The sequence below is a fragment of the Phyllobates terribilis genome, unplaced genomic scaffold (assembly GCF_046119375.1).
Source record: "Phyllobates terribilis strain yellow unplaced genomic scaffold, ASM4611937v1 Scaffold_2853__1_contigs__length_102383, whole genome shotgun sequence".
In the NCBI taxonomy this organism is placed as follows: Eukaryota; Metazoa; Chordata; class Amphibia; order Anura; family Dendrobatidae; genus Phyllobates; species Phyllobates terribilis.
This window is the reverse complement of record NW_027365607.1, coordinates 3721-31554: the sequence shown is the minus strand read 5'-3', so window position 1 is coordinate 31554 and position 27834 is coordinate 3721. Positions and strand designations below refer to the sequence as shown.

General features: G+C 48.2%; 1 protein-coding gene across 1 annotated transcript in view; it reads right to left on the bottom strand.

Annotated features, from left to right (window-relative positions):
• Positions 1–27335, bottom strand: part of LOC141247275 (myosin-3-like) — a gene marked incomplete at its 3' end in the record, with an annotated part of 44270 nt that extends 16935 nt beyond the window's left edge. The window contains exons 1-17 of the mRNA XM_073669198.1: positions 27134–27335; positions 26910–26937; positions 26634–26745; positions 25421–25513; positions 25270–25333; positions 23026–23124; positions 22612–22715; positions 22388–22526; positions 17809–17927; positions 17575–17724; positions 17332–17502; positions 13854–14163; positions 13639–13712; positions 13090–13177; positions 11813–11930; positions 11590–11713; positions 11328–11464 (exon numbers count right to left, since the gene is read on the bottom strand). Of these exons, the coding sequence (XP_073525299.1) occupies positions 11328–11464; positions 11590–11713; positions 11813–11930; positions 13090–13177; positions 13639–13712; positions 13854–14163; positions 17332–17502; positions 17575–17724; positions 17809–17927; positions 22388–22526; positions 22612–22715; positions 23026–23124; positions 25270–25333; positions 25421–25513; positions 26634–26745; positions 26910–26937; positions 27134–27335 (2132 nt within the window). The remainder of the gene's footprint in view (positions 1–11327; positions 11465–11589; positions 11714–11812; positions 11931–13089; positions 13178–13638; positions 13713–13853; positions 14164–17331; positions 17503–17574; positions 17725–17808; positions 17928–22387; positions 22527–22611; positions 22716–23025; positions 23125–25269; positions 25334–25420; positions 25514–26633; positions 26746–26909; positions 26938–27133) is intronic.
• Positions 27336–27834: the final 499 nt, after the last annotated feature.

Genomic DNA, 27834 nt, shown 5'->3' with positions numbered 1-27834 from the left:
GAGATGAGGAGGAGATGTAGGGCGGTGCAGCACTGTGGAAAGGATAGGTAGGGTGGTGGACAGAGATGAGGAGGAGATGTAGGGCGGTGCAGCACTGTGGATATGATGGGTAGGGTGGTGGACAGAGATGAGGAGGAGATGTAGGGTGGTGCAGCACTGTGGAGAGGACAGGTAGTGTGGTGGACAGAGATGAGGGGGAGCTGTAGGGCGGTGCAGCACTGTGGAAAGGATGGGTAGGGTGGTAGACAGAGATGAGGAGGAGCTGTAGGGCGGTGCAGCACTGTGGAGATGATGGGTAGGGTGGTGGACAGAGATGAGGAGGAGATGTGGGGTGGTGCAGCACTGTGGAGAGGACAGGTAGTGTGGTGGACAGAGATGAGGAGGAGATGTAGGGCGGTGCAGCACTGTGGAAAGGATGGGTAGGGTGGTAGACAGAGATGAGGAGGAGCTGTAGGGTGGTGCAGCACTGTGGAGATGATGGGTAGGGTGGTGGACAGAGATGAGGAGGAGATGTAGGGTGGTGCAGCACTGTGGAAAGGATGGGTAGGTTGGTGGACAGAGATGAGGAGGAGATATAGAGCAGTGCAGCACTGTGGAGAGGACAGGTAGTGTGGTGGACAGAGATGAGGAGGAGATGTAGGGTGGTGCAGCACTGTGGAGATGATGGGTAGTGTGGTGGACAGAGATGAGGAGGAGATGTGGGGTGGTGCAGCACTGTGGAAAGGATGGGTAGGGTGGTGGACAGAGATGAGGAGGAGATGTAGGGCGGTGCAGCACTGTGGAGAGGACAGGTAGTGTGGTGGACAGAGATGAGGAGGAGATGTGGGGCGGTGCAGCACTGTGGAGAGGACAGGTAGTGTGGTGGACAGAGATGAGGAGGAGATGTAGGGTGGTGCAGCACTGTGGAGATGATGGGTAGGGTCGTGGACAGAGATGAGGAGGAGATGTAGGGCGGTGCAGCACTGTGGAGAGGACAGGTAGTGTGGTGGACAGAGATGAGGAGGAGATGTGGGGCGGTGCAGCACTGTGGAGAGGACAGGTAGTGTGGTGGACAGAGATGAGGAGGAGATGTAGGGTGGTGCAGCACTGTGGAGATGATGGGTAGGGTGGTGTACAGAGATGAGGAGGAGATGTGGGGCGGTGCAGCACTGTGGAAAGGATGGGTAGGGTGGTGGACAGAGATGAGGAGGAGATGTAGGGTGGTGCAGCACTGTGGAGAGGACAGGTAGTGTGGTGGACAGAGATGAGGAGGAGATGTGGGGCGGTGCAGCACTGTGGAGAGGACAGGTAGTGTGGTGGACAGAGATGAGGAGGAGATGTAGGGTGGTGCAGCACTGTGGAGATGATGGGTAGGGTGGTGGACAGAGATGAGGAGGAGATTTAGGGCGGTGCAGCACTGTGGAGATGATGGGTAGGGTGGTGGACAGAGATGAGGAGGAGATGTAGGGCGGTGCAGCACTGTGGAGATGATGGGTAGGGTGGTGGACAGAGATGAGGAGGAGATGTAGGGTGGTGCAGCACTGTGGAGAGGACAGGTAGTGTGGTGGACAGAGATGAGGAGGAGCTGTAGGGCGGTGCAGCACTGTGGAAAGGATGGGTAGGGTGGTAGACAGAGATGAGGAGGAGCTGTAGGGCGGTGCAGCACTGTGGAGATGATGGGTAGGGTGGTGGACAGAGATGAGGAGGAGATGTGGGGTGGTGCAGCACTGTGGAGAGGACAGGTAGTGTGGTGGACAGAGATGAGGAGGAGATGTAGGGCGGTGCAGCACTGTGGAAAGGATGGGTAGGGTGGTAGACAGAGATGAGGAGGAGCTGTAGGGTGGTGCAGCACTGTGGAGATGATGGGTAGGGTGGTGGACAGAGAGGAGGAGGAGATGTAGGGTGGTGCAGCACTGTGGAAAGGATGGGTAGGGTGGTAGACAGAGATGAGGAGGAGCTGTAGGGTGGTGCAGCACTGTGGAGATGATGGGTAGGGTGGTGGACAGAGATGAGGAGGAGATGTAGGGCGGTGCAGCACTGTGGAGATGATGGGTAGGGTGGTGGACAGAGATGAGGAGGAGATGTAGGGCGGTGCAGCACTGTGGAGATGATGGGTAGGGTGGTGGACAGAGATGAGGAGGAGATGTAGGGTGGTGCAGCACTGTGGAGAGGACAGGTAGTGTGGTGGACAGAGATGAGGAGGAGATGTAGGGCGGTGCAGCACTGTGGAAAGGATGGGTAGGGTGGTGGACAGAGATGAGGAGGAGATGTAGGGCGGTGCAGCACTGTGGAGATGATGGGTACGGTGGTGGACAGAGATGAGGAGGAGATGTAGGGTGGTGCAGCACTGTGGAGAGGACAGGTAGTGTGGTGGACAGAGATGAGGAGGAGCTGTAGGGCGGTGCAGCACTGTGGAAAGGATGGGTAGGGTGGTAGACAGAGATGAGGAGGAGCTGTAGGGTGGTGCAGCACTGTGGAGATGATGGGTAGGGTGCTGGACAGAGATGAGGAGGAGATGTGGGGTGGTGCAGCACTGTGGAGAGGACAGGTAGTGTGGTGGACAGAGATGAGGAGGAGATGTAGGGCGGTGCAGCACTGTGGAAAGGATGGGTAGGGTGGTAGACAGAGATGAGGAGGAGCTGTAGGGTGGTGCAGCACTGTGGAGATGATGGGTAGGGTGGTGGACAGAGATGAGAAGGAGATGTAGGGTGGTGCAGCACTGTGGAAAGGATGGGTAGGTTGGTGGACAGAGATGAGGAGGAGATATAGAGCAGTGCAGCACTGTGGAGAGGACAGGTAGTGTGGTGGACAGAGATGAGGAGGAGATGTAGGGTGGTGCAGCACTGTGGAGATGATGGGTAGTGTGGTGGACAGAGATGAGGAGGAGATGTGGGGCGGTGCAGCACTGTGGAAAGGATGGGTAGGGTGGTGGACAGAGATGAGGAGGAGATGTAGGGCGGTGCAGCACTGTGGAGAGGACAGGTAGTGTGGTGGACAGAGATGAGGAGGAGATGTGGGGCGGTGCAGCACTGTGGAGAGGACAGGTAGTGTGGTGGACAGAGATGAGGAGGAGATGTGGGGCGGTGCAGCACTGTGGAGAGGACAGGTAGTGTGGTGGACAGAGATGAGGAGGAGATGTAGGGTGGTGCAGCACTGTGGAGATGATGGGTAGGGTGGTGGACAGAGATGAGGAGGAGATGTGGGGCGGTGCAGCACTGTGGAAAGGATGGGTAGGGTGGTGGACAGAGATGAGGAGGAGATGTAGGGCGGTGCAGCACTGTGGAGAGGACAGGTAGTGTGGTGGACAGAGATGAGGAGGAGATGTGGGGCGGTGCAGCACTGTGGAGAGGACAGGTAGTGTGGTGGACAGAGATGAGGAGGAGATGTAGGGTGGTGCAGCACTGTGGAGATGATGGGTAGTGTGGTGGACAGAGATGAGGAGGAGATGTGGGGCGGTGCAGCACTGTGGAAAGGATGGGTAGGGTGGTGGACAGAGATGAGGAGGAGATGTAGGGCGGTGCAGCACTGTGGAGAGGACGGGTAGTGTGGTGGACAGAGATGAGGAGGAGATGTAGGGCGGTGCAGCACTGTGGAGAGGACAGGTAGTGTGGTGGACAGAGATGAGGAGGAGATGTAGGGCGGTGCAGCACTGTGGAAAGGATGGGTAGGGTGGTGGACAGAGATGAGGAGGAGATGTAGGGCGGTGCAGCACTGTGGAGAGGACAGGTAGTGTGGTGGACAGAGATGAGGAGCAGATGTGGGGCGGTGCAGCACTGTGGAGAGGACAGGTAGTGTGGTGGACAGAGATGAGGAGGAGATGTAGGGTGGTACAGCACTGTGGAGATGATGGGTAGGGTGGTGGACAGAGATGAGGAGGAAATGTAGGGCGGTGCAGCACTGTGGAGAGGACAGGTAGTGTGGTGGACAGAGATGAGGAGGAGATGTGGGGCGGTGCAGCACTGTGGAGAGGACAGGTAGTGTGGTGGACAGAGATGAGGAGGAGATCTAGGGCGGTGCAGCACTGTGGAAAGGATGGGTAGGGTGGTAGACAGAGATGAGGAGGAGCTGTAGGGTGGTGCAGCACTGTGGAGATGATGGGTAGGGTGGTGGACAGAGATGAGGAGGAGATGTGGGGCGGTGCAGCACTGTGGAGATGATGGGTAGGGTGGTGGACAGAGATGAGGAGGAGATGTAGGGCGGTGCAGCACTGTGGAGATGATGGGTAGGGTGGTGGACAGAGATGAGGAGGAGATGTAGGGTGGTGCAGCACTGTGGAGATGACAGGTAGTGTGGTGGACAGAGATGAGGAGGAGATGTAGGGCGGTGCAGCACTGTGGAGAGGACAGGTAGTGTGGTGGACAGAGATGAGGAGGAGATGTGGGGCGGTGCAGCACTGTGGAGATGATGGGTAGGGTGGTGGACAGAGATGAGGAGGAGATGTGGGGTGGTGCAGCACTGTGGAAAGGATGGGTAGGGTGGTAGACAGAGATGAGGAGGAGATGTAGGGTGGTGCAGCACTGTGGAAAGGATGGGTAGGGTGGTGGACAGAGATGAGGAGGAGATGTGGGGCGGTGCAGCACTGTGGAGATGATGGGTAGGGTGGTGGACAGAGATGAGGAGGAGATGTGGGGTGGTGCAGCACTGTGGAGATGATGGGTAGGGTGGTAGACAGAGATGAGGAGGAGATGTAGGGTGGTGCAGCACTGTGGAAAGGATGGGTAGGGTGGTGGACAGAGATGAGAAGGAGATGTGGGGCGGTGCAGCACTGTGGAGATGATGGGTAGGGTGGTGGACAGAGATGAGGAGGAGATGTAGGGTGGTGCAGCACTGTGGAGATGATGGGTAGGGTGGTGGACAGAGATGAGGAGGAGATGTAGGGCGGTGCAGCACTGTGGAGATGATGGGTAGGGTGGTGGACAGAGATGAGGAGGAGATGTAGGGTGGTGCAGCACTGTGGAGATGATGGGTAGGGTGGTGGACAGAGATGAGGAGGAGATGTAGGGCGGTGCAGCACTGTGGAGATGATGGGTAGGGTGGTGGACAGAGATGAGGAGGAGATGTAGGGTGGTGCAGCACTGTGGAGATGATGGGTAGTGTGGTGGACAGAGATGAGGAGGAGATGTGGGGCGGTGCAGCACTGTGGAGATGATGGGTAGGGTGGTGGACAGAGATGAGGAGGAGATGTAGGGTGGTGCAGCACTGTGGAGATGATGGGTAGTGTGGTGGACAGAGATGAGGAGGAGATGTAGGGCGGTGCAGCACTGTGGAGATGATGGGTAGTGTGGTGGACAGAGATGAAGAGGAGATGTGGGGCGGTGCAGCACTGTGAAAAGGATGGGTAGGGTGGTGGACAGAGATGAGGAGGAGATGTAGGGCGGTGCAGCACTGTGGAGAGGATGGGTAGGGTGGTGGACAGAGATGAGGAGGAGATGTGGGGCGGTGCAGCACTGTGGAAAGGATGGGTAGGGTGGTGGACAGAGATGAGGAGGAGATGTAGGGCGGTGCAGCACTGTGGAGAGGATGGGTAGGGTGGTGGACAGAGATGAGGAGGAGATGTGGGGCGGTGCAGCACTGTGGAAAGGATGGGTAGGGTGGTGGACAGAGATGAGGAGGAGATGTAGGGCGGTGCAGCACTGTGGAGAGGACAGGTAGTGTGGTGGACAGAGATGAGGAGGAGATGTAGGGCGGTGCAGCACTGTGGAGATGATGGGTAGGGTGGTGGACAGAGATGAGGAGGAGATGTGGGGCGGTGCAGCACTGTGGAGATGATGGGTAGGGTGGTGGACAGAGATGAGGAGGAGATGTGGGGTGGTGCAGCACTGTGGAGAGGACAGGTAGTGTGGTGGACAGAGATGAGGAGGAGATGTGGGGCGGTGCAGCACTGTGGAGATGATGGGTAGTGTGGTGGACAGAGATGAGGAGGAGATGTGGGGCGGTGCAGCACTGTGGAGATGATGGGTAGGGTGGTGGACAGAGATGAGGAGGAGATGTAGGGCGGTGCAGCACTGTGGAGATGATGGCTGGGTGGTGGACAGAGATGAGGAGGAGATGTAGGGTGGTGCAGCACTGTGGAGAGGACAGGTAGTGTGGTGGACAGAGATGAGGAGGAGCTGTAGGGCGGTGCAGCACTGTGGAAAGGATGGGTAGGGTGGTAGACAGAGATGAGGAGGAGCTGTAGGGCGGTGCAGCACTGTGGAGATGATGGGTAGGGTGGTGGACAGAGATGAGGAGGAGATGTGGGGTGGTGCAGCACTGTGGAGAGGACAGGTAGTGTGGTGGACAGAGATGAGGAGGAGATGTAGGGCGGTGCAGCACTGTGGAAAGGATGGGTAGGGTGGTAGACAGAGATGAGGAGGAGCTGTAGGGTGGTGCAGCACTGTGGAGATGATGGGTAGGGTGGTGGACAGAGATGAGGAGGAGATGTAGGGTGGTGCAGCACTGTGGAGATGATGGGTAGGGTGGTGGACAGAGATGAGGAGGAGATTTAGGGCGGTGCAGCACTGTGGAGATGATGGGTAGGGTGGTGGACAGAGATGAGGAGGAGATGTAGGGCGGTGCAGCACTGTGGAGATGATGGGTAGGGTGGTGGACAGAGATGAGGAGGAGATGTAGGGTGGTGCAGCACTGTGGAGAGGACAGGTAGTGTGGTGGACAGAGATGAGGAGGAGCTGTAGGGCGGTGCAGCACTGTGGAAAGGATGGGTAGGGTGGTAGACAGAGATGAGGAGGAGCTGTAGGGCGGTGCAGCACTGTGGAGATGATGGGTAGGGTGGTGGACAGAGATGAGGAGGAGATGTGGGGTGGTGCAGCACTGTGGAGAGGACAGGTAGTGTGGTGGACAGAGATGAGGAGGAGATGTAGGGCGGTGCAGCACTGTGGAAAGGATGGGTAGGGTGGTAGACAGAGATGAGGAGGAGCTGTAGGGTGGTGCAGCACTGTGGAGATGATGGGTAGGGTGGTGGACAGAGAGGAGGAGGAGATGTAGGGTGGTGCAGCACTGTGGAAAGGATGGGTAGGGTGGTAGACAGAGATGAGGAGGAGCTGTAGGGTGGTGCAGCACTGTGGAGATGATGGGTAGGGTGGTGGACAGAGATGAGGAGGAGATGTAGGGCGGTGCAGCACTGTGGAGATGATGGGTAGGGTGGTGGACAGAGATGAGGAGGAGATGTAGGGCGGTGCAGCACTGTGGAGATGATGGGTAGGGTGGTGGACAGAGATGAGGAGGAGATGTAGGGTGGTGCAGCACTGTGGAGAGGACAGGTAGTGTGGTGGACAGAGATGAGGAGGAGATGTAGGGCGGTGCAGCACTGTGGAAAGGATGGGTAGGGTGGTGGACAGAGATGAGGAGGAGATGTAGGGCGGTGCAGCACTGTGGAGATGATGGGTACGGTGGTGGACAGAGATGAGGAGGAGATGTAGGGTGGTGCAGCACTGTGGAGAGGACAGGTAGTGTGGTGGACAGAGATGAGGAGGAGCTGTAGGGCGGTGCAGCACTGTGGAAAGGATGGGTAGGGTGGTAGACAGAGATGAGGAGGAGCTGTAGGGTGGTGCAGCACTGTGGAGATGATGGGTAGGGTGCTGGACAGAGATGAGGAGGAGATGTGGGGTGGTGCAGCACTGTGGAGAGGACAGGTAGTGTGGTGGACAGAGATGAGGAGGAGATGTAGGGCGGTGCAGCACTGTGGAAAGGATGGGTAGGGTGGTAGACAGAGATGAGGAGGAGCTGTAGGGTGGTGCAGCACTGTGGAGATGATGGGTAGGGTGGTGGACAGAGATGAGAAGGAGATGTAGGGTGGTGCAGCACTGTGGAAAGGATGGGTAGGTTGGTGGACAGAGATGAGGAGGAGATATAGAGCAGTGCAGCACTGTGGAGAGGACAGGTAGTGTGGTGGACAGAGATGAGGAGGAGATGTAGGGTGGTGCAGCACTGTGGAGATGATGGGTAGTGTGGTGGACAGAGATGAGGAGGAGATGTGGGGCGGTGCAGCACTGTGGAAAGGATGGGTAGGGTGGTGGACAGAGATGAGGAGGAGATGTAGGGCGGTGCAGCACTGTGGAGAGGACAGGTAGTGTGGTGGACAGAGATGAGGAGGAGATGTGGGGCGGTGCAGCACTGTGGAGAGGACAGGTAGTGTGGTGGACAGAGATGAGGAGGAGATGTGGGGCGGTGCAGCACTGTGGAGAGGACAGGTAGTGTGGTGGACAGAGATGAGGAGGAGATGTAGGGTGGTGCAGCACTGTGGAGATGATGGGTAGGGTGGTGGACAGAGATGAGGAGGAGATGTGGGGCGGTGCAGCACTGTGGAAAGGATGGGTAGGGTGGTGGACAGAGATGAGGAGGAGATGTAGGGCGGTGCAGCACTGTGGAGAGGACAGGTAGTGTGGTGGACAGAGATGAGGAGGAGATGTGGGGCGGTGCAGCACTGTGGAGAGGACAGGTAGTGTGGTGGACAGAGATGAGGAGGAGATGTAGGGTGGTGCAGCACTGTGGAGATGATGGGTAGTGTGGTGGACAGAGATGAGGAGGAGATGTGGGGCGGTGCAGCACTGTGGAAAGGATGGGTAGGGTGGTGGACAGAGATGAGGAGGAGATGTAGGGCGGTGCAGCACTGTGGAGAGGACGGGTAGTGTGGTGGACAGAGATGAGGAGGAGATGTAGGGCGGTGCAGCACTGTGGAGAGGACAGGTAGTGTGGTGGACAGAGATGAGGAGGAGATGTAGGGCGGTGCAGCACTGTGGAAAGGATGGGTAGGGTGGTGGACAGAGATGAGGAGGAGATGTAGGGCGGTGCAGCACTGTGGAGAGGACAGGTAGTGTGGTGGACAGAGATGAGGAGCAGATGTGGGGCGGTGCAGCACTGTGGAGAGGACAGGTAGTGTGGTGGACAGAGATGAGGAGGAGATGTAGGGTGGTACAGCACTGTGGAGATGATGGGTAGGGTGGTGGACAGAGATGAGGAGGAAATGTAGGGCGGTGCAGCACTGTGGAGAGGACAGGTAGTGTGGTGGACAGAGATGAGGAGGAGATGTGGGGCGGTGCAGCACTGTGGAGAGGACAGGTAGTGTGGTGGACAGAGATGAGGAGGAGATCTAGGGCGGTGCAGCACTGTGGAAAGGATGGGTAGGGTGGTAGACAGAGATGAGGAGGAGCTGTAGGGTGGTGCAGCACTGTGGAGATGATGGGTAGGGTGGTGGACAGAGATGAGGAGGAGATGTGGGGCGGTGCAGCACTGTGGAGATGATGGGTAGGGTGGTGGACAGAGATGAGGAGGAGATGTAGGGCGGTGCAGCACTGTGGAGATGATGGGTAGGGTGGTGGACAGAGATGAGGAGGAGATGTAGGGTGGTGCAGCACTGTGGAGATGACAGGTAGTGTGGTGGACAGAGATGAGGAGGAGATGTAGGGCGGTGCAGCACTGTGGAGAGGACAGGTAGTGTGGTGGACAGAGATGAGGAGGAGATGTGGGGCGGTGCAGCACTGTGGAGATGATGGGTAGGGTGGTGGACAGAGATGAGGAGGAGATGTGGGGTGGTGCAGCACTGTGGAAAGGATGGGTAGGGTGGTAGACAGAGATGAGGAGGAGATGTAGGGTGGTGCAGCACTGTGGAAAGGATGGGTAGGGTGGTGGACAGAGATGAGGAGGAGATGTGGGGCGGTGCAGCACTGTGGAGATGATGGGTAGGGTGGTGGACAGAGATGAGGAGGAGATGTGGGGTGGTGCAGCACTGTGGAGATGATGGGTAGGGTGGTAGACAGAGATGAGGAGGAGATGTAGGGTGGTGCAGCACTGTGGAAAGGATGGGTAGGGTGGTGGACAGAGATGAGAAGGAGATGTGGGGCGGTGCAGCACTGTGGAGATGATGGGTAGGGTGGTGGACAGAGATGAGGAGGAGATGTAGGGTGGTGCAGCACTGTGGAGATGATGGGTAGGGTGGTGGACAGAGATGAGGAGGAGATGTAGGGCGGTGCAGCACTGTGGAGATGATGGGTAGGGTGGTGGACAGAGATGAGGAGGAGATGTAGGGTGGTGCAGCACTGTGGAGATGATGGGTAGGGTGGTGGACAGAGATGAGGAGGAGATGTAGGGCGGTGCAGCACTGTGGAGATGATGGGTAGGGTGGTGGACAGAGATGAGGAGGAGATGTAGGGTGGTGCAGCACTGTGGAGATGATGGGTAGTGTGGTGGACAGAGATGAGGAGGAGATGTGGGGCGGTGCAGCACTGTGGAGATGATGGGTAGGGTGGTGGACAGAGATGAGGAGGAGATGTAGGGTGGTGCAGCACTGTGGAGATGATGGGTAGTGTGGTGGACAGAGATGAGGAGGAGATGTAGGGCGGTGCAGCACTGTGGAGATGATGGGTAGTGTGGTGGACAGAGATGAAGAGGAGATGTGGGGCGGTGCAGCACTGTGAAAAGGATGGGTAGGGTGGTGGACAGAGATGAGGAGGAGATGTAGGGCGGTGCAGCACTGTGGAGAGGATGGGTAGGGTGGTGGACAGAGATGAGGAGGAGATGTGGGGCGGTGCAGCACTGTGGAAAGGATGGGTAGGGTGGTGGACAGAGATGAGGAGGAGATGTAGGGCGGTGCAGCACTGTGGAGAGGATGGGTAGGGTGGTGGACAGAGATGAGGAGGAGATGTGGGGCGGTGCAGCACTGTGGAAAGGATGGGTAGGGTGGTGGACAGAGATGAGGAGGAGATGTAGGGCGGTGCAGCACTGTGGAGAGGACAGGTAGTGTGGTGGACAGAGATGAGGAGGAGATGTAGGGCGGTGCAGCACTGTGGAGATGATGGGTAGGGTGGTGGACAGAGATGAGGAGGAGATGTGGGGCGGTGCAGCACTGTGGAGATGATGGGTAGGGTGGTGGACAGAGATGAGGAGGAGATGTGGGGTGGTGCAGCACTGTGGAGAGGACAGGTAGTGTGGTGGACAGAGATGAGGAGGAGATGTGGGGCGGTGCAGCACTGTGGAGAGGACGGGTAGTGTGGTGGACAGAGATGAGGAGGAGATGTGGGGCGGTGCAGCACTGTGGAAAGGATGGGTAGGGTGGTGGACAGAGATGAGGAGGAGATGTAGGGCGGTGCGGTGTTGACTTATTGACACTGTATAATGGTATTATCTTATGTGGTGGTATTATGGTACATAGCTCTACATGACGCTGTTATCTTTGCACTGTGTGGCGGTATTATTGTACAATGATACACTGTATACATGGCACTGTGCGCCTGGGCATAGTTTGGGAACTGCATATAAAAAGTACAAGGAGCTCCGCACAATGCTTTGCCCGGGATCCCCCACTCCAGTGCTGTAAGTTGAGTGTCCCCCCCCGTAGATGAAGCCTTCCTCACCTCCTCTCCATCATCTTCTGGAACTCCTGCCTCATCAGGAAGCCCCGGCATAAGGCTTGTGTGCGGGTGATGAGCAGAGTCAGGCGCTCGTCCCTCATCTCCTCCAGAGTCCCCAGGAGACCGGCCTTAAAAAACACCTACAAGAAAGGAGCGCTCATATACCCCCGAGCAGGTGGCAGTTAGGTGTAATACCTCAGCCCTACCAGCAGGTGTCAGGATGACGCAGAACACCGGCTCATCATGGCGACATTTTTGGGGTTACCTTGGTGTGCCCGAATTTATACTGATTGTGATCGATGTCGATGGAGCCCAGCAGCTTCTCGCAGGCCTTCTTACTGTCAATGAATTGCCCCTCGGGGATGGCGCTGGCGTTCAGGATTCGATATCTGCCCAATAAAAGTCATAATAAAGACCGGCCATAAAAAAATGGATGATAACAGAGAACAGTAACCTGCCACTCAGGGCTGAGCACAAGCCTATTGCACCTTTGTTTGAAGTCTCCGTACAGGATCCTATTAGGAAACCCTTTCCTGCAGATGCGGATCCCCTCCAGGACCCCGTTACACCGCAGCTGGTGCAGGACCAGATGGTGATCCATTTCACCTGGCGGGAAGGGAAGCAGTCAGTCACATGATCCGCGGGCGGCGCGAGCGCCCGACACCAGGACGGAAAGTCACATGATCCGCGGGCGACGCGAGCGCCCGACACCAGGGCGGAAAGTCACATGATCCGCGGGCGACGCGAGCGCCCGACACCAGGGCGGAAAGTCACATGATCCGCGGGCGACGCGAGCGCCCGACACCAGGGCGGAAAGTCACATGATCCGCGGGCGACGCGAGCGCCCGACACCAGGGCGGAAAGTCACATGATCCGCGGGCGACGCGAGCGCCCGACACCAGGGCGAAAATGCACATGATCCGCGGGCGACGCGAGCGCCCGACACCAGGGCGGAAAGTCACATGATCCGCGGGCGACGCGAGCGCCCGACACCAGGGCGGAAAGTCACATGATCCGCGGGCGACGCGAGCGCCCGACACCAGGGCGGAAAGTCACATGATCCGCGGGCGACGCGAGCGCCCGACACCAGGGCGGAAAGTCACATGATCCGCGGGCGACGCGAGCGCCCGACACCAGGGCGGAAAGTCACATGATCCGCGGGCGGCGCGAGCGCCCGACACCAGGGCGGAAAGTCACATGATCCGCGGGCGACGCGAGCGCCCGACACCAGGGCGGAAAGTCACATGATCCGCGGGCGACGCGAGCGCCCGACACCAGGGCGGAAAGTCACATGATCCGCGGGCGGCGCGAGCGCCCGACACCAGGGCGGAAAGTCACATGATCCGCGGGCGGCGCGAGCGCCCGACACCAGGGCGGAAAGTCACATGATCCGCGGGCGGCGCGAGCGCCCGACACCAGGGCGGAAAGTCACATGATCCGCGGGCGGCGCGAGCGCCCGACACCAGGGCGGAAAGTCACATGATCCGCGGGCGGCGCGAGCGCCCGACACCAGGGTGGGAAGTCACATGATCCGCGGGCGGCGCGAGCGCCAGACACCAGGGCGGAAAGTCACATGATCCGCGGGCGGCGCGAGCACCCGACACCAGGGCGGAAAGTCACATGATCCGCGGGCGACGCGAGCGCCCGACACCAGGGCGGAAAGTCACATGATCCGCGGGCGGCGCGAGCGCCCGACACCAGGGCGGAAAGTCACATGATCCGCGGGCGACGCGAGCGCCCGACACCAGGGCGGAAAGTCACATACCGGGGGTCTTCGTCTCATTGGGGATAAGGCAACGCACAAAATGTGGATGAGTGGTCCGAAGGTTAGACATCAGCTTATTCAGGTTCTCCTACAGAGAAGGATGAAGAGGTCACCTGCAGTCCTATGTAACAACATGGATGTCACCTGCAGTCCTATGTAACACCACAGATAACACAGTGATAACTCTCTGAGTACAGATAATGTAGTAGATGTCACCTGCAGTCCTATGTAACACCACAGATAACACAGTGATAACTCTCTGAGTATAGATAATGTAGTAGATGTCACCTGCAGTCCTATGTAACACCACAGATAACACAGTGATAACTCTCTGAGTACAGATAATGTAGTAGATGTCACCTGCAGTCCTATGTAACACCACAGATAACACAGTGATAACTCTCTGAGTACAGATAATGTAGTAGATGTCACCCGCAGTCCTATGTAACACCACAGATAACACAGTGATAACTCTCTGAGTACAGATAATGTAGTAGATGTCACCTGCAGTCCTATGTAAAACACAGTGGTAAAATACAAATGTCTTACCCGGAATAGGGCGGATACGGTCTGAAAGGAGGAGCCCTTCTTCTTCGCCCCTTTCTTGGCCGTCGCCCCTTCAGCTGTAAGAACAGCAGCATTTCACAATTATTCAGGGAAAATGGAAACCTTCAAGTTTCTTACATGGGCTCTCCTCTTAGGACAACCTGTCTCGTTACCGCCGAGCTGAGGGTGTGACCCCTTATTGACCCACTGGTTCTCACCCGCTTCTGCTCCGGAGTATGTGGCGTAGAGGTTGGCCAGGATCTTCATTGATGACTTCTGGTACAGTCCTACCACGGTCTCGTTCAGAGGGTCCTTGTTCTTCTCCAGCCAACCCTTGATGTTGTAGTCCACTGTCCCAGCGTAATGGACCAGGGAGAAGTGAGCCTCGGCTTTGCCTTTGGCCGGCTTCGGCTTCTGGAAGTTGTTGGATTTGCCGAGATGTTGATCGTAGAGCTTGTTCTTGAAGGACGTATCGGTGGCCTTGGGGAACATGCACTCCTCTTCCAGGATGGAGAAGATGCCCATCGGCTGGGGAACACATGGGGTATGGGTTTCAGTTGGAGGGGACATGAGAGGGCGCCAAGTTCTATGGGGAGTGAAAAATTTTGCCTCCCGGACCCACTGCCCCTTTTTTGTTATCTCGACGCAGGGTTAGGGTTAGGGCAATTGATAGGGTTAGGGCTACTGATAGGGTTAGGGCTACTGATAGGGTTAGGGCTATTGATAGGGTTAGGGCTACTGATAGGGTTAGGGCTATTGATAGGGTTAGGGCTACTGATAGGGTTAGGGCTACTGATAGGGTTAGGGCTACTGATAGGGTTAGGGCTACTGATAGGGTTAGGGCTACTGATATGGTTAGGGCTATAGATAGGGTTAGGGCTATTGATAGGGTTAGGGCTACTGATAGGGTTAGGGCTACTGATAGGGTTAGGGCTACTGATAGGGTTAGGGCTATTGATAGGGTTAGGGCTATTGATAGGGTTAGGGCTATTGATAGGGTTAGGGCTATTGATAGGGTTAGGGCTACTGATAGGGTTAGGGCTACTGATAGGGTTAGGGCTATTGATAGGGTTAGGGCTACTGATAGGGTTAGGGCTATTAATAGGGTTAGGGCTACTGACAGGGTTAGGGCTATTAATAGGGTTAGGTTTACGGAATCGGTAATACAATTGTTCCATTAAGAAAATGAACAAAACATAATAAAAAATAAAACAACGTAGAACTTTTTTTTTTATGTTGGATTTCAGCAAAAAAAAGCAGAAAATAACTAGTTAACTACAGTATTTTCTTATAATATAATATATGCACTTGGGTGATAAGGGGATCAATACTTGACTGGTGGGAAAGATCTCTGGGAGGGATAGAAGTCCACAGGTTAGGGGGTGAAAATAACCTTCACTAATGTTAGGGCTACGGTTAAGACTAGGGTGAGGACTAAGACTTTGGTTACCACAAGTACTAGAATTAGGCAAGGTTTAGGGCTTAGTCTAGGGTTAGGCTGAGGACTAGGATTAGGGTTAGAGCGAAGAGTAGGGTTAAGGCAAAGACTAGGGTTAGGGTTAGGGATAGGTTTAAGGCTAGGACTAAGGCTAGGTTTAGGGCTAGGTATTTAAACAATTACATAAAAAGCACAAAAATGTATTAAAATATAAAAAGTAAAATCAAAATATAACAATATATAACTTTAATAGTTTATGTCGTATTTTAGCAAAACGCGGGTCAAAGGGCAAATCATAAGTACATCAATATTTTCTTAAAATATTATATACATGCTTGGGAGAAAAGGGATTCAATACTGGACTGGTGGAGGGGACTATGAGAGAGCTAATGTTCTATGGATTAGGGGGTGCAAAATAAAAAAATATATATATTTTCTAACCTTAATTAAGGTTAGGACTACAGTAGCAAGGGTCAGGGTCAGGGCTACAGATAGGGCTAGGAATATGGTTAGGGATAAGACTAGGTATATGGATAGGACTAGGGTAAGGGCCAGGACTATAGTTATGGTTAGGGCTAGGACTAGGGTTAGGGATAAGACTAGGGTTATGGATAGGACTAGGGTAAGGGCCAGGACTATAGTTATGGTTAGGGCTAGGACTAGGGTTAGGGATAAGACTAGGGTTATGGATAGGACTAGGGTAAGGGCCAGGACTATAGTTATGGGTAGGGCTAGGACTGGGGTTAGGGATAAGACTAGGGTTATGGATAGGACTAGGGTAAGGGCCAGGACTATAGTTATGGTTAGGGCTAGGAATATGGTTAGGGATAAGACTAGGTATATGGATAGGACTAGGGTAAGGGCCAGGACTATAGATATGGTTAGGGCTAGGACTAGGGTTAGGGATAAGACTAGGGTTATGGATAGGACTAGGGTAAGGGCTAGGACTATAGTTATGGTTAGGGCTAGGACTAGGGTTAGGGATAAGACTAGGGTTATGGATAGGACTAGGGTAAGGGCCAGGACTATAGTTATGGGTAGGGCTAGGACTGGGGTTAGGGATAAGACTAGGGTTATGGATAGGACTAGGGTAAGGGCCAGGACTATAGTTATGGTTAGGGCTAGGAATATGGTTAGGGATAAGACTAGGTATATGGATAGGACTAGGGTAAGGGCCAGGACTATAGATATGGTTAGGGCTAGGACTAGGGTTAGGGATAAGACTAGGGTTATGGATAGGACTAGGGTAAGGGCTAGGACTATAGTTATGGTTAGGGCTAGGACTAGGGTTAGGGATAAGACTAGGGTTATGGATAGGACTAGGGTAAGGGCCAGGACTATAGTTATGGGTAGGGCTAGGACTGGCGTTAGGGATAAGACTAGGGTTATGGATAGGACTAGGGTAAGGGCCAGGACTATAGTTATGGTTAGGACTAGGGTTAGGGATAAGACTAGGGTTATGGATAGGACTAAGGTAAGAGTTAAGACTATAGTTATGGCCAGGACTGTGGTTAGGGTTAGGACTAGGGTTAGGAATCTAGTTAGGGCTGGTAGTATGATTGAGAATAGGGTTTAAGATAAAACTAGAATTAAGGATAAAACCAGGGTTAATGATAGGATTATAGTTAGGGATAGGACTAGGGTTAAAGATAGGACTAGAGTAAGGGATAGGACTAGGGTTAAAGATAGGACTAGAGTAAGGGAGAGGACTAGGGTAAGGGGTAGGACTATGGTTAGGGCATGGACTAGGGTTAAGGATAAAACTAGGTTTAGGACTAGAGTCAGGGATAGGATTTAGGGTTAGGAATAGGACTAGGGTTGGGGATAGGACTAGGGTTGGGGATAGGACTAGGGTTGGGGATAGGACTAGGGTTGGAGATAGGACTAGGGTTGGAGATAGGACTAGGGTTGGAGATAGGACTAGGGTTGGGGATAAGACTAGGGTTGGGGATAAGACTAGGGTTGGGGATAAGACTAGGGTTGGGGATAAGACTAGGGTTGGGGATAGGACTAGGGTTGGGGATAGGACTAGGGTTGGGGATAGGGCTAGTGCTAGGGTTAGGATAATAAAATAGTTACATAAAAACGTAAGGGGTTCAATACTGGATTGGTGGAAGGAACTAAGAGAGTGCTAATTGTTCATGGGTGTTAGAGGGTGAAAAATACTTGCCTTGTCCACACTACGCCAGTCAAGACATAATACAAATGCTTTGTCTTGACAATAAAATGAAGATAAGAATCTAAAATGACAAAAATACCTTCTCGATGAGCTCAATGCAGGCGGCCAGGTCCATGCCGAAGTCAATGAACTCCCACTCGATCCCTTCCTTCTTGTACTCCTCTTGTTCCAGGACAAACATGTGGTGGTTGAAGAACTGCTGCAGCTTCTCGTTGGTGAAGTTGATGCAAAGTTGTTCCAAACTGTTCAACTACAAGTGACATATATTGATTATATGGGTCTGGACTTCTCATCAAGGACAACCAACACTACAGAGACCAACCTCAAAGATTTCAAAGCCGGCAATATCCAGGACCCCGATGAAGTGTTGCCTGGGGAGTTTGGTATCGAGCTGCTGGTTTATACGTGTTACCATCCACGAGAAGAGCTTCTCGTACACGGACTTGCTGAGGGCATTGACGTTGTGATGGACCTGTTCAATATAATGATGCGTTCGACGTCAGCTGCCGGTCAGCTCACCATGAGACCGAGAGCTGCGGGTCTTGGGAGTCCTTACCTGCTCCACGGTTTGGCCCTTGGTCACGTATTCATTGCCCACTTTGACCCTGGGATAGCAGAGAGCTTTCAGCAAGTCTGCGGAGTTCAGGCCCGTCAGGTACGCGGTTTTATCAGCAACTGGGGTGGAGACACTGACGGTCAGTAGGCCTCCAGCTGACACCAGAGAGCACATCCTCACTTTTCCTGGAATTTGAACCTGTGTTTGCTTTATCACCTATACAATACACTGCAATACTATGGTATTGCAGTGTATTGTATAACTACCAGTCCTGAGAAGACCGGCCACAGGCTTGACTTCATTGGAGTACCAATATGGCAGACACAAGAGCCATCAGTAGAGTTCTGTCTCTCACGACAAACCATTGTCACTCCACTATGATGGCTGTACGAAACAACCCACCCCTGTCCCTAACTGTTCCTGCTGCATCTAATAGCTCAAACTATGATGAGACTGGCACCAATGGCACTATTAAGGACTACTATGACTATTGTTGTGAACTTATAATAGGGGATGTCCTGAAAGGTGTGACCACTGTCTTTAGGGTTAGTGCTAAAACACTTGGATGGAAGAAAATAGTCCTCAACCCAACTCTATCCCTACACCTAACCCTAGTCCTAAGACTAAGAGTACTGTCTTGAAGGCATAACCTGGGATAGACTGGAAGATGTGACTACGGTCTCTAAAGTTGGGACTAAAAACACTTGCCACCTCTGACTCTTGGAAGGAAGAAAATAGCCCTTAACCCTATCTCTACACCTAACCCTATCACACTTGCCACCTCTGACTCTTGGAAGGAAGAAAATAGCCCTTAACCCTATCTCTACACCTAACCCTATCACACTTGCCACCTCTGACTCTTGGAAGGAAGAAAATAGCCCTTAACTCTATCTCTACACCTAACCCTATCACTATCCCTAACCATTGGACTGCTATGTTTACTGTCTTGAAGGTACATTTTTATGTGGCCTGGAAGTTATGACCACAGTCTTCAGGGATGAGACTTAGGCAAAAGACACTTGGTACCTCCGACTCTTGGATGGAAGAAAATAGCCCTCAACCTAACCCTACCCCTTAACCCTACTACTATCCCTAATCTTAGGACTGCTATGAATACTGTCTTGAATGTATAATCAGGGGAGTTATGAAAGGTGTGACCACAGTCTTTAGAGTCGGGACGAAAAACACTTGGTACCTCCGACTCTTGGATGGAAGAAAATAGCCCTCAACCCTATCCCTAAACCTAACCTTAGAACCATCTCTAACCCTAGTCCTAACACTTCTATGACTACTGTCATGAATGTATAATCATGGGTGACCTGGAAGGTGTAACCACAGTTTATTGGGTTGGGACTAAAAACACTTGGCACCTCCGAATCTTGGATGGAAGAAAATAGCCGTCAATCTAACCATATCCCTTAACCATACCACTATCCCAAACCTTAGGACTTCTATGACTACTGTCTTGAAGGTATAACCAGGGTTGTTCTGAGAGGTGTGACTACAGTCTTTAGGGCTTAGACTGTCACGGGTGTGTTGCCACGAAGATCGTCACGAGTACACAGCCTGACTTCTCGCAGCTGACTTGTTGGTGCTTTGTGTTTTCTCGGCAGTGAAGGAGTTAATTCTCTCTCTCTCTGGGCTAGCTGAGGTCCAGCCTCGCCCAGCTGCAATCAATGCTTCGTTAGTGAGACTCCTTTATATTCCTGCAGGTCTGTTTGTGAGGTGTCGGTGAAAGCTTTTCATTCAGATATATGACAACAAACTGTCCCACCAGGTGGCGAAAAATATCATTAACAAAGTGTTGAAACACCGCCGGGGCATTAGTCAGACCGAATGGCATGACAAGGTTCTCATAATGCCCCTCCGGAGTGTTAAAAGCCGTCTTCCACTCATCCCCCTCCTTCATCCTAATCAGATTGTACGCCCCCCTGAGATCCAACTTAGAGAACCATTTGGCGCCCACGATCTGATTAAAGAGATCGGGAATAAGTGGGAGCGGATACGGATCTCGGACCGTAATCCGATTAAGTTCACGGAAATCCAGGCAAGGGCGTAGGCCTCCATCTTTCTTCTTAACAAAGAAGAACCCCGCGGCCACCGGTGAAGATGAAGGTCTAATATGCCCCTTAGCCAGACTTTCAGAAATATAATCCTTCATGGCCTGCCTCTCAGGACCAGAAAGGTTATACAACCTAGCTTTAGGTAACTTGGCCTCAGGGAGCAGTTTTACAGAACAGTCATACTCGCGATGAGGAGGTAGTTCCTGACACCCATTCTCCGAGAATACATCCTCAAAGTCTGCCAGAAATGGAGGTAAGACCCAAGGAGTAACCGCACCGATGACCGTGTTCATGCAGTTTTTATTACAGAATTTACTCCATTGGCTTATCTCTCTGGTTTGCCAATTAATAACAGGGTTATGCTTAGCTAACCAAGGAAGGCCCAACACTATAGGAGTGGGAAGACCCTCCAACACGTAGCAAGACAACAGTTCTTTATGTATTGCCCCCACTTGAAGTTTTACGCCATGCACAGCTTGCAAAAAACTTCCCTGACCGAGAGGCCTGGCATCGATCGAGAATATGGGGATGGGTTTAGCCAACTCACTCAATCGCATACCTTGAACCCGGGCAAACCGAGCATCAACCAGATTAGCCCCGGCCCCACTATCCAGAAGAACAGATATCCTCTCAGTTCTCGTACCCACCACCACCTCCGCCGGTACGAGAAACTGAGACGAACCTAGGGACGAAATACCTACTCCCAGATTGCCGTCCACCACACAACCTGGGATCAACAGTTTTTTCGACGACTCTTTACTCAGCAAGGGGCGGGATGGACACCCCCCAATAAAATGTCCCTTTTTCCCGCAGAGGAAACACCTTCCTGTCTTATGGCGCACCACCGGTCCCCTTCCCCGAAATGATGTCCCTCCTAATTGCATAGGCTCCTCCGGACTGACCAGGGGAACCACCATATGAGGGGACCTTGTAAGAGGTGGAGACATTACAGGGGGTAGAGTTATCCCGCACCTCTCCCGAAGCCGTCTGTCAACGCGAATAGCAAGGGCCATAGCGGCTTCCAGTGACGCGGGAGAGTCATACTGTGCCAACACATCCTGTAATTTGTCGGATAAACCATGACAAAACTGGCTCCTAAGAGCCGGGTCATTCCACTGGGTGTCCGTGGCCCACCTACGGAACTCCGAACAGAATTCCTCCGCCGGACGATCTCCCTGCTGAATCCTACGTTGGGGCCCTGACTAATCCCTCATCCTGGAGGTACTGTTAAAGGTACAGAGGTCCAGGCCGCCAGCGTAACCCCTACCTCCTGAGGATCCCTGCACCACAGTAATCTAGTCCTGAGAAGGACCCCGATCACAACAATTGGGAACCAGCAATAATATGCCCACACACAGTATTTAGACGAACGAGACAGTACAAGGGAAAAACCAAAACCACCTTGCATACAACTTCAACAAAACTACAACAGAGGGAACACCAACGGGAAAGGAGATAAATGATAAAGCGAGGAAAGGGAAATAACACTTTCAAATACACTTATCTCAGCAACTCCAAACACCACGATCCGCTCTGTAAGTCTGAATGAAAAGCTTTCACCGACACCTCCCAAACAGACCTGCAGGAATATAAAGGAGTCTCACTAACGAAGCATTGATTGCAGCTGGGCGAGGCTGGACCTCAGCTAGCCCAGAGAGAGAGAGAATTAACTCCTTCACTGCCGAGAAAACACAAAGCACCAACAAGTCAGCTGCGAGAAGTCAGGCTGTGTACTCGTGACGATCTTCGTGGCAACACACCCGTGACATAGACGTATGTAAAAAACACTTGGCATTTCCGAGACTCAGATGGAAGAAAATAGCCGTCAATCTAACCATATCCCTTAACCCTACCACTACCCCTAACCTTAGGACTTCTATGACTACTGTCTTGAAGGTATAACCAGGGGTGTTCTGAGAGGTGTGACTACAGTCTTCAGGGCTTAGACATATGTAAAAAAACACTTGGCACCTCCGAATCTTGGATGGAAGAAAATTAGCCGTCAATCTAACCATATCCCTTAACCCTACCACTATCCCTAACCTTAGGACTTCTATGACTACTGTCTTGAAGGTATAACCAGGGGTGTTCTGAGAGGTGTGACTACAGTCTTCAGGGCTTAGACATATGTAAAAAAACACTTGGCATTTCCGAGACTCAGATGGAAGAAAATAACACTCAATCCTATCCCTACACCTAACCCTATCCCTACACCTAACCCTAGCACTATCCCTAACCCTATGACTGCTATTACTACTGTCTTGAAGGTATAGTTAGAGGTATATTGGAAGGTGTGACTACAGTCTTCAGGAATTAGACTTTTGCCCAAAACACTTGACACCTCCCACTCTTGGACGGTAGAAGACAGCCATGCAAGTAAGTCAAACTTGGCCCATCAAGGCAACCTTTCCAGTCGAGTTTCTTTTTGCTCCCTCTCCATTGGTCCACTCGCCTAATCTAGTCCTTTTCATGGAACCTAAAGCTACCAAAGTGAACCACCCCCGGTCAGGACTCGCCTTCAGTCCCGTCAGGCTCCGCTTGCTCCTCTCTTGGCTTTTGCTTGAACTTCATGTTTCCATAATGCATGACTGCGCCCGTCAACTTGTAAATTCCCACTTTTTCCTCAGGAGAAAAGCCCAAAATATCGATGGCATTCTGCAATCACAAGCCAAAAATCAAGTAAAAAAAAAAATCCAAACCAGTGTAAAACTCAATATACTAAGAAATAAAAGCATCGTACATCGGTGGCCATCAGCTCCTCGGAGTCATCTATGCTGGCCACCTTAATCTCCCCTTGGCTGATGTACGGAAAATCGTATGGATTTGTTGTGATCAACAGCATATCTGAAAAAAAAAAAGTGGAATAATTCTTAAAAAAAAAAAGCAAAAAACTTTTTTTATATATAAAAAAGTTAGGAAATTTTTACGATATTGTGGGAGAACATTACCAGCGCACTTTCAGTATTTCATGAGCTGGTATCATTTTTCGCCATGAACTTTATATAAAAGAAAGTTGTATTTTTTTTTATCTTTTTTTTTCTTTTGTTTTTAAACAAGGTTTTTTTTTTTTTTTTTTTTTTAAAAAAAAAAACTTTATTATTGCAAAAAGATGTCTGACGAAAGCGACCACCTCCCAGTGGATCCCGCAACCAACCAATTAATTCAGGCTTCTTGTTCGACAAGATTTGGTAGAAAATGTGATAACTTCGTTCAGCCAGAAGTTGGAAAGTTACTCTCGATTTCTCCAAAAGATCTGAAATGAGATGATTTAAGAAACGGAATCTCAGAGGACTCAATTTATTAATATTGTATTAATCAAATTTCCTACAAAAAAAAAATATATAATTATATTTTTATAAATTAAGCAATTTCTAAAAATAAAATTACAAATTTTAATCATATTAATTTATTTGATATATTTTTAAAGAATGTAATACAAAATTAAAAAATGTATATAAATAATCATATTAATATATATTTATTTGATACATTTTTAAAGAATATAATACAAAATTAAAAAATGTATATAAATAATCATATTAATATATATTTATTTGATACATTTTTAAAGAATATAATACAAAATTAAAAAATGTATATAAATAATCATATTAATATATATTTATTTGATACATTTTTAAAGAATATAATACAAAATTAAAAAATGTATATAAATAATCATATTAATATATATTTATTTGATACATTTTTAAAGAATATAATACAAAATTTAAAAATGTATATAAATAATCATATTAATATATATTTATTTGATGTATTTTTAAAGAATATAATACAAAATTAAAAAATGTATATAAATAATCATATTAATATATATTTATTTGATACATTTTTAAAGAATATAATACAAAATTAAAAAATGTATATAAATAATCATATTAATATATATTTATTTGATACATTTTTAAAGAAAATAATACAAAATTAAAAAATGTATATAAATAATCATATTAATATATATTTATTTGATACATTTTTAAAGAATATAATACAAAATTAAAAAATGTATATAAATAATCATATTAATATATATTTATTTAATACATTTTTAAAGAATATAATACAAAATTAAAAAATGTATATAAATAATCATATTAATATATATTTATTTGATATATTTTTAAAGAATATAATACAAAATTAAAAAATGTATATAAATAATCATATTAATATATATTTATTTGATGTATTTTTAAAGAATATAATACAAAATTAAAAAATGTATATAAATAATCATATTAATATATATTTATTTGATACATTTTTAAAGAATATAATACAAAATTAAAAAATGTATATAAATAATCATATTAATATATATTTATTTGATATATTTTTAAAGAATATAATACAAAATTAAAAAATGTATATAAATAATCATATTAATATATATTTATTTGATGTATTTTTAAAGAATATAATACAAAATTAAAAAATGTATATAAATAATCATATTAATATATATTTATTTGATGTATTTTTAAAGAATATAATACAAAATTAAAAAATGTATATAATCATATTAATATATATTTATTTGATGTATTTTTAAAGAATATAATACAAAATTAAAAAATGTATATAAATAATCATATTAATATATATTTATTTGATATATTTTCAAAGATTATAATACAAAATTAAAAAATGTATATAATCATATTAATATATATTTATTTGATACATTTTTAAAGAATATAATACAAAATTAAAAAATGTATATAAATAATCATATTAATATATATTTATTTGATATATTTTAAAGAATATAATACAAAATTAAAAAATGTATATAAATAATCATATTAATATATATTTATTTGATATATTTTTAAAGAATATAATACAAAATTAAAAAATGTATATAAATAATCATATTAATATATATTTATTTGATGTATTTTTAAAGAATATAATACAAAATTAAAAAATGTATATAAATAATCATATTAATATATATTTATTTGATACATTTTTAAAGAATATAATACAAAATTAAAAAATGTATATAAATAATCATATTAATATATATTTATTTGATATATTTTTAAAGAATATAATACAAAATTAAAAAATGTATATAAATAATCATATTAATATATATTTATTTGATATATTTTCAAAGATTATAATACAAAATTAAAAAATGTATATAAATAATCATATTAATATATATGTATTTGATACATTTTTAAAGAATATAATACAAAATTAAAAAATGTATATAAATAATCATATTAATATATATTTATTTGATATATTTTTAAAGAATATAATACAACATTTATTTTTGACATCTGTAAATATTCCAAAAAGGAAAATAAAAATATAATTAAAAAATTGCATACATTTTTGAACATAAAAAAACATTAATTACATGTTTCGATATCTGCCGAGGCGAGCTTCCCTGTGGTGCCGAAGTGGATCCGAATAAATTTTCCCTGTTGGGTAGAAAAAAAAAAATCCATAATTCATATATAACATAAGAATGTAAAATGTAAAAGAAAACTGGAAAAAAAAAACCATACAAATCGGGAGGAGTTGTCGTTCCTGACGGTCTTGGCGTTGCCAAAAGCTTCCAGGAGTGGATTGGCCTGGATGATTTGATCTTCCAAGGTTCCCTGTACACAAAAAAAGAAAAAAAATATATTAAAATCAATTAAAAGAGAAGAATAATTCCCAAGGTAAAAAAAGGAATATTTCCAGTTTCTGCTGATATAGAAAAAAAAATAACCAAAAAAATAGCCTTTTTTCTGCTGAAAAATTTTGACAAAATTTTCAGCTTCTCTGATGTCTAGAATGGTCTGGTTAAAAGCAAACAGAAAATAGAAATACAAAACTGAAATGTCACGTAAGGTGGGGAAAGAAACAAGTGTACAACGACAGGAAGTGGGGGAAAGGGGGAGTGGAGACCCCAAGGCAGATCTAGTATCACCCTGACTATGCTATCGTCCCTATATAGGTTCCGCACCTATCGCCGAGCAGGAAACCTAATCCCTGAATGTCCCTAGAGCTAGGCCCTAGGTAGGGAGGGGACAGGGTGAACACTAGTCAGGCCCCACTGTAACTAAAGACAACAAGGTAAACAAACAAAGGGGATATACTTAGATTGAGAAGACGCCAACTGTCCTCCAAGGGAAGTCCAAGAATAATAATAAATAATAATCTTTATTTATATAGCGCCGACATATTCCGCAGCACTTAACAATTCACAGGTTCATATACAACAGTCATATGTAACATAGCTAAAGATAATACTAGCAGTACAAGAATACAAGAAGAAACAATACAATAGAACAATACAAGAAGAAACTAGCCAACTACTAGTACTCCAGGCAAGGACAGAGAAACATAGAACTATCGCCGGCGACTCTCTGAAGACACAGAGTTTTTAACTACCAAGCAAGGATGTGTCAATTAGCAGCAGAAGGTGGAGGTCGCTGCTGGGTCCTAAAGGAAGAAGGATATCACTACACTACAGAGATTAGAGGATCAAAAAGGCATCTGCAATGCCAAGCGCAGTGACCTTCTACAGCCGGATCCAGAACGACTGTCTGTCAACACTTGAGTTGATACACCCGTGACAAGAAATTGTTAAAAAAAAGATATAATATATTTCTTTCCATATTTAAGATGTCAAACTTTTTGTACACTTGAAAGCATCCACCGTATGGATTTTTCGATCTCTTCTTCAAGATTTTGGCTTATTTGGCACAACCTCGATAAGATTTGGCGCCGTACCTTCATGCCGCTTCCTGACTCCTTCTTCTTTGTGTCACCGATGGCTGCAATTGTTGCGAAGTATTGGATGACGCGTTTCGTGTTCACAGTCTTCCCGGCCCCGGATTCTCCGCTACAGAACATCACAGTCATTCTCTAGTTACAATACAGAAATCTCATCCATGCTTGATTTTTTTTATTTTTTTTAAAATAATTAAATAATATAAATTAAATGTTTAAAAAATTATATTTTAAGTAATCATGGGAAGGAAAAAAAAAAAATCAGTGTGTACATACGTGATCAGGATAGACTGGTTTTCACGATCTGTGGGTGAACGATGAAAAATTGTCATATGCGGTTATGGAATAAGTTCTTTGGCTACTGTACTCATTCATCCGCGCTACTGAACTCTACTGGTTCACCTTCTTCTTACATAAAGCATTTTTGTGATTCAGAAGAATTATGAATGCAGCTCTGGGTGCGACAGAAGAATAAGACATAATGCAGAACGGACACTCACCGGTCAGCATGAACTGATAGGCGTTATCGGAGATGGAGAAGATGTGTGGTGGGGCCTCCTGACGCTTCTTGCCTCGGTAGGCAGCCACCACCTCGGGGTTGTACACCGGAAGCCACTTGTAGGGGTTCACGGTGACACAGAATAATCCAGAATACGTCTGCAATACAAAAGTGCAGCTTATAGGAGATGTAGGTGCAATCATGATGAAATTGTAGTCCTGGTGATCTGGGTGTAGTACTGATCTCTATACTGACCTCTCACCAGTGATGTATATACAGTGATATCACCGCTCTATATCCTGGTGATCTGGGTGTAGTACTGATCTCTATACTGACCTCTCCCCAGTGATGTATATACAGTGATATCACCGCTCTATATCCTGGTGATCTGGGTGTAGTACTGATCACTATACTGACCTCTCACCAGTGATGTATATAAAGTGATATCACCGCTCTATATCCTGGTGATCTGGGTGTAGTACTGATCTCTATACTGACCTCTCACCAGTGATGTATATACAGTGATATCACCGCTCTATATCCTGGTGATCTGGGTGTAGTACTGATCACTATACTGACCTCTCACCAGTGATGTATATAAAGTGATATCACCGCTCTATGTCCTGGTGATCTGGGTGTAGTACTGATCACTATACTGACCTCTCCCCAGTGATGTATATACAGTGATATCACCGCTCTATG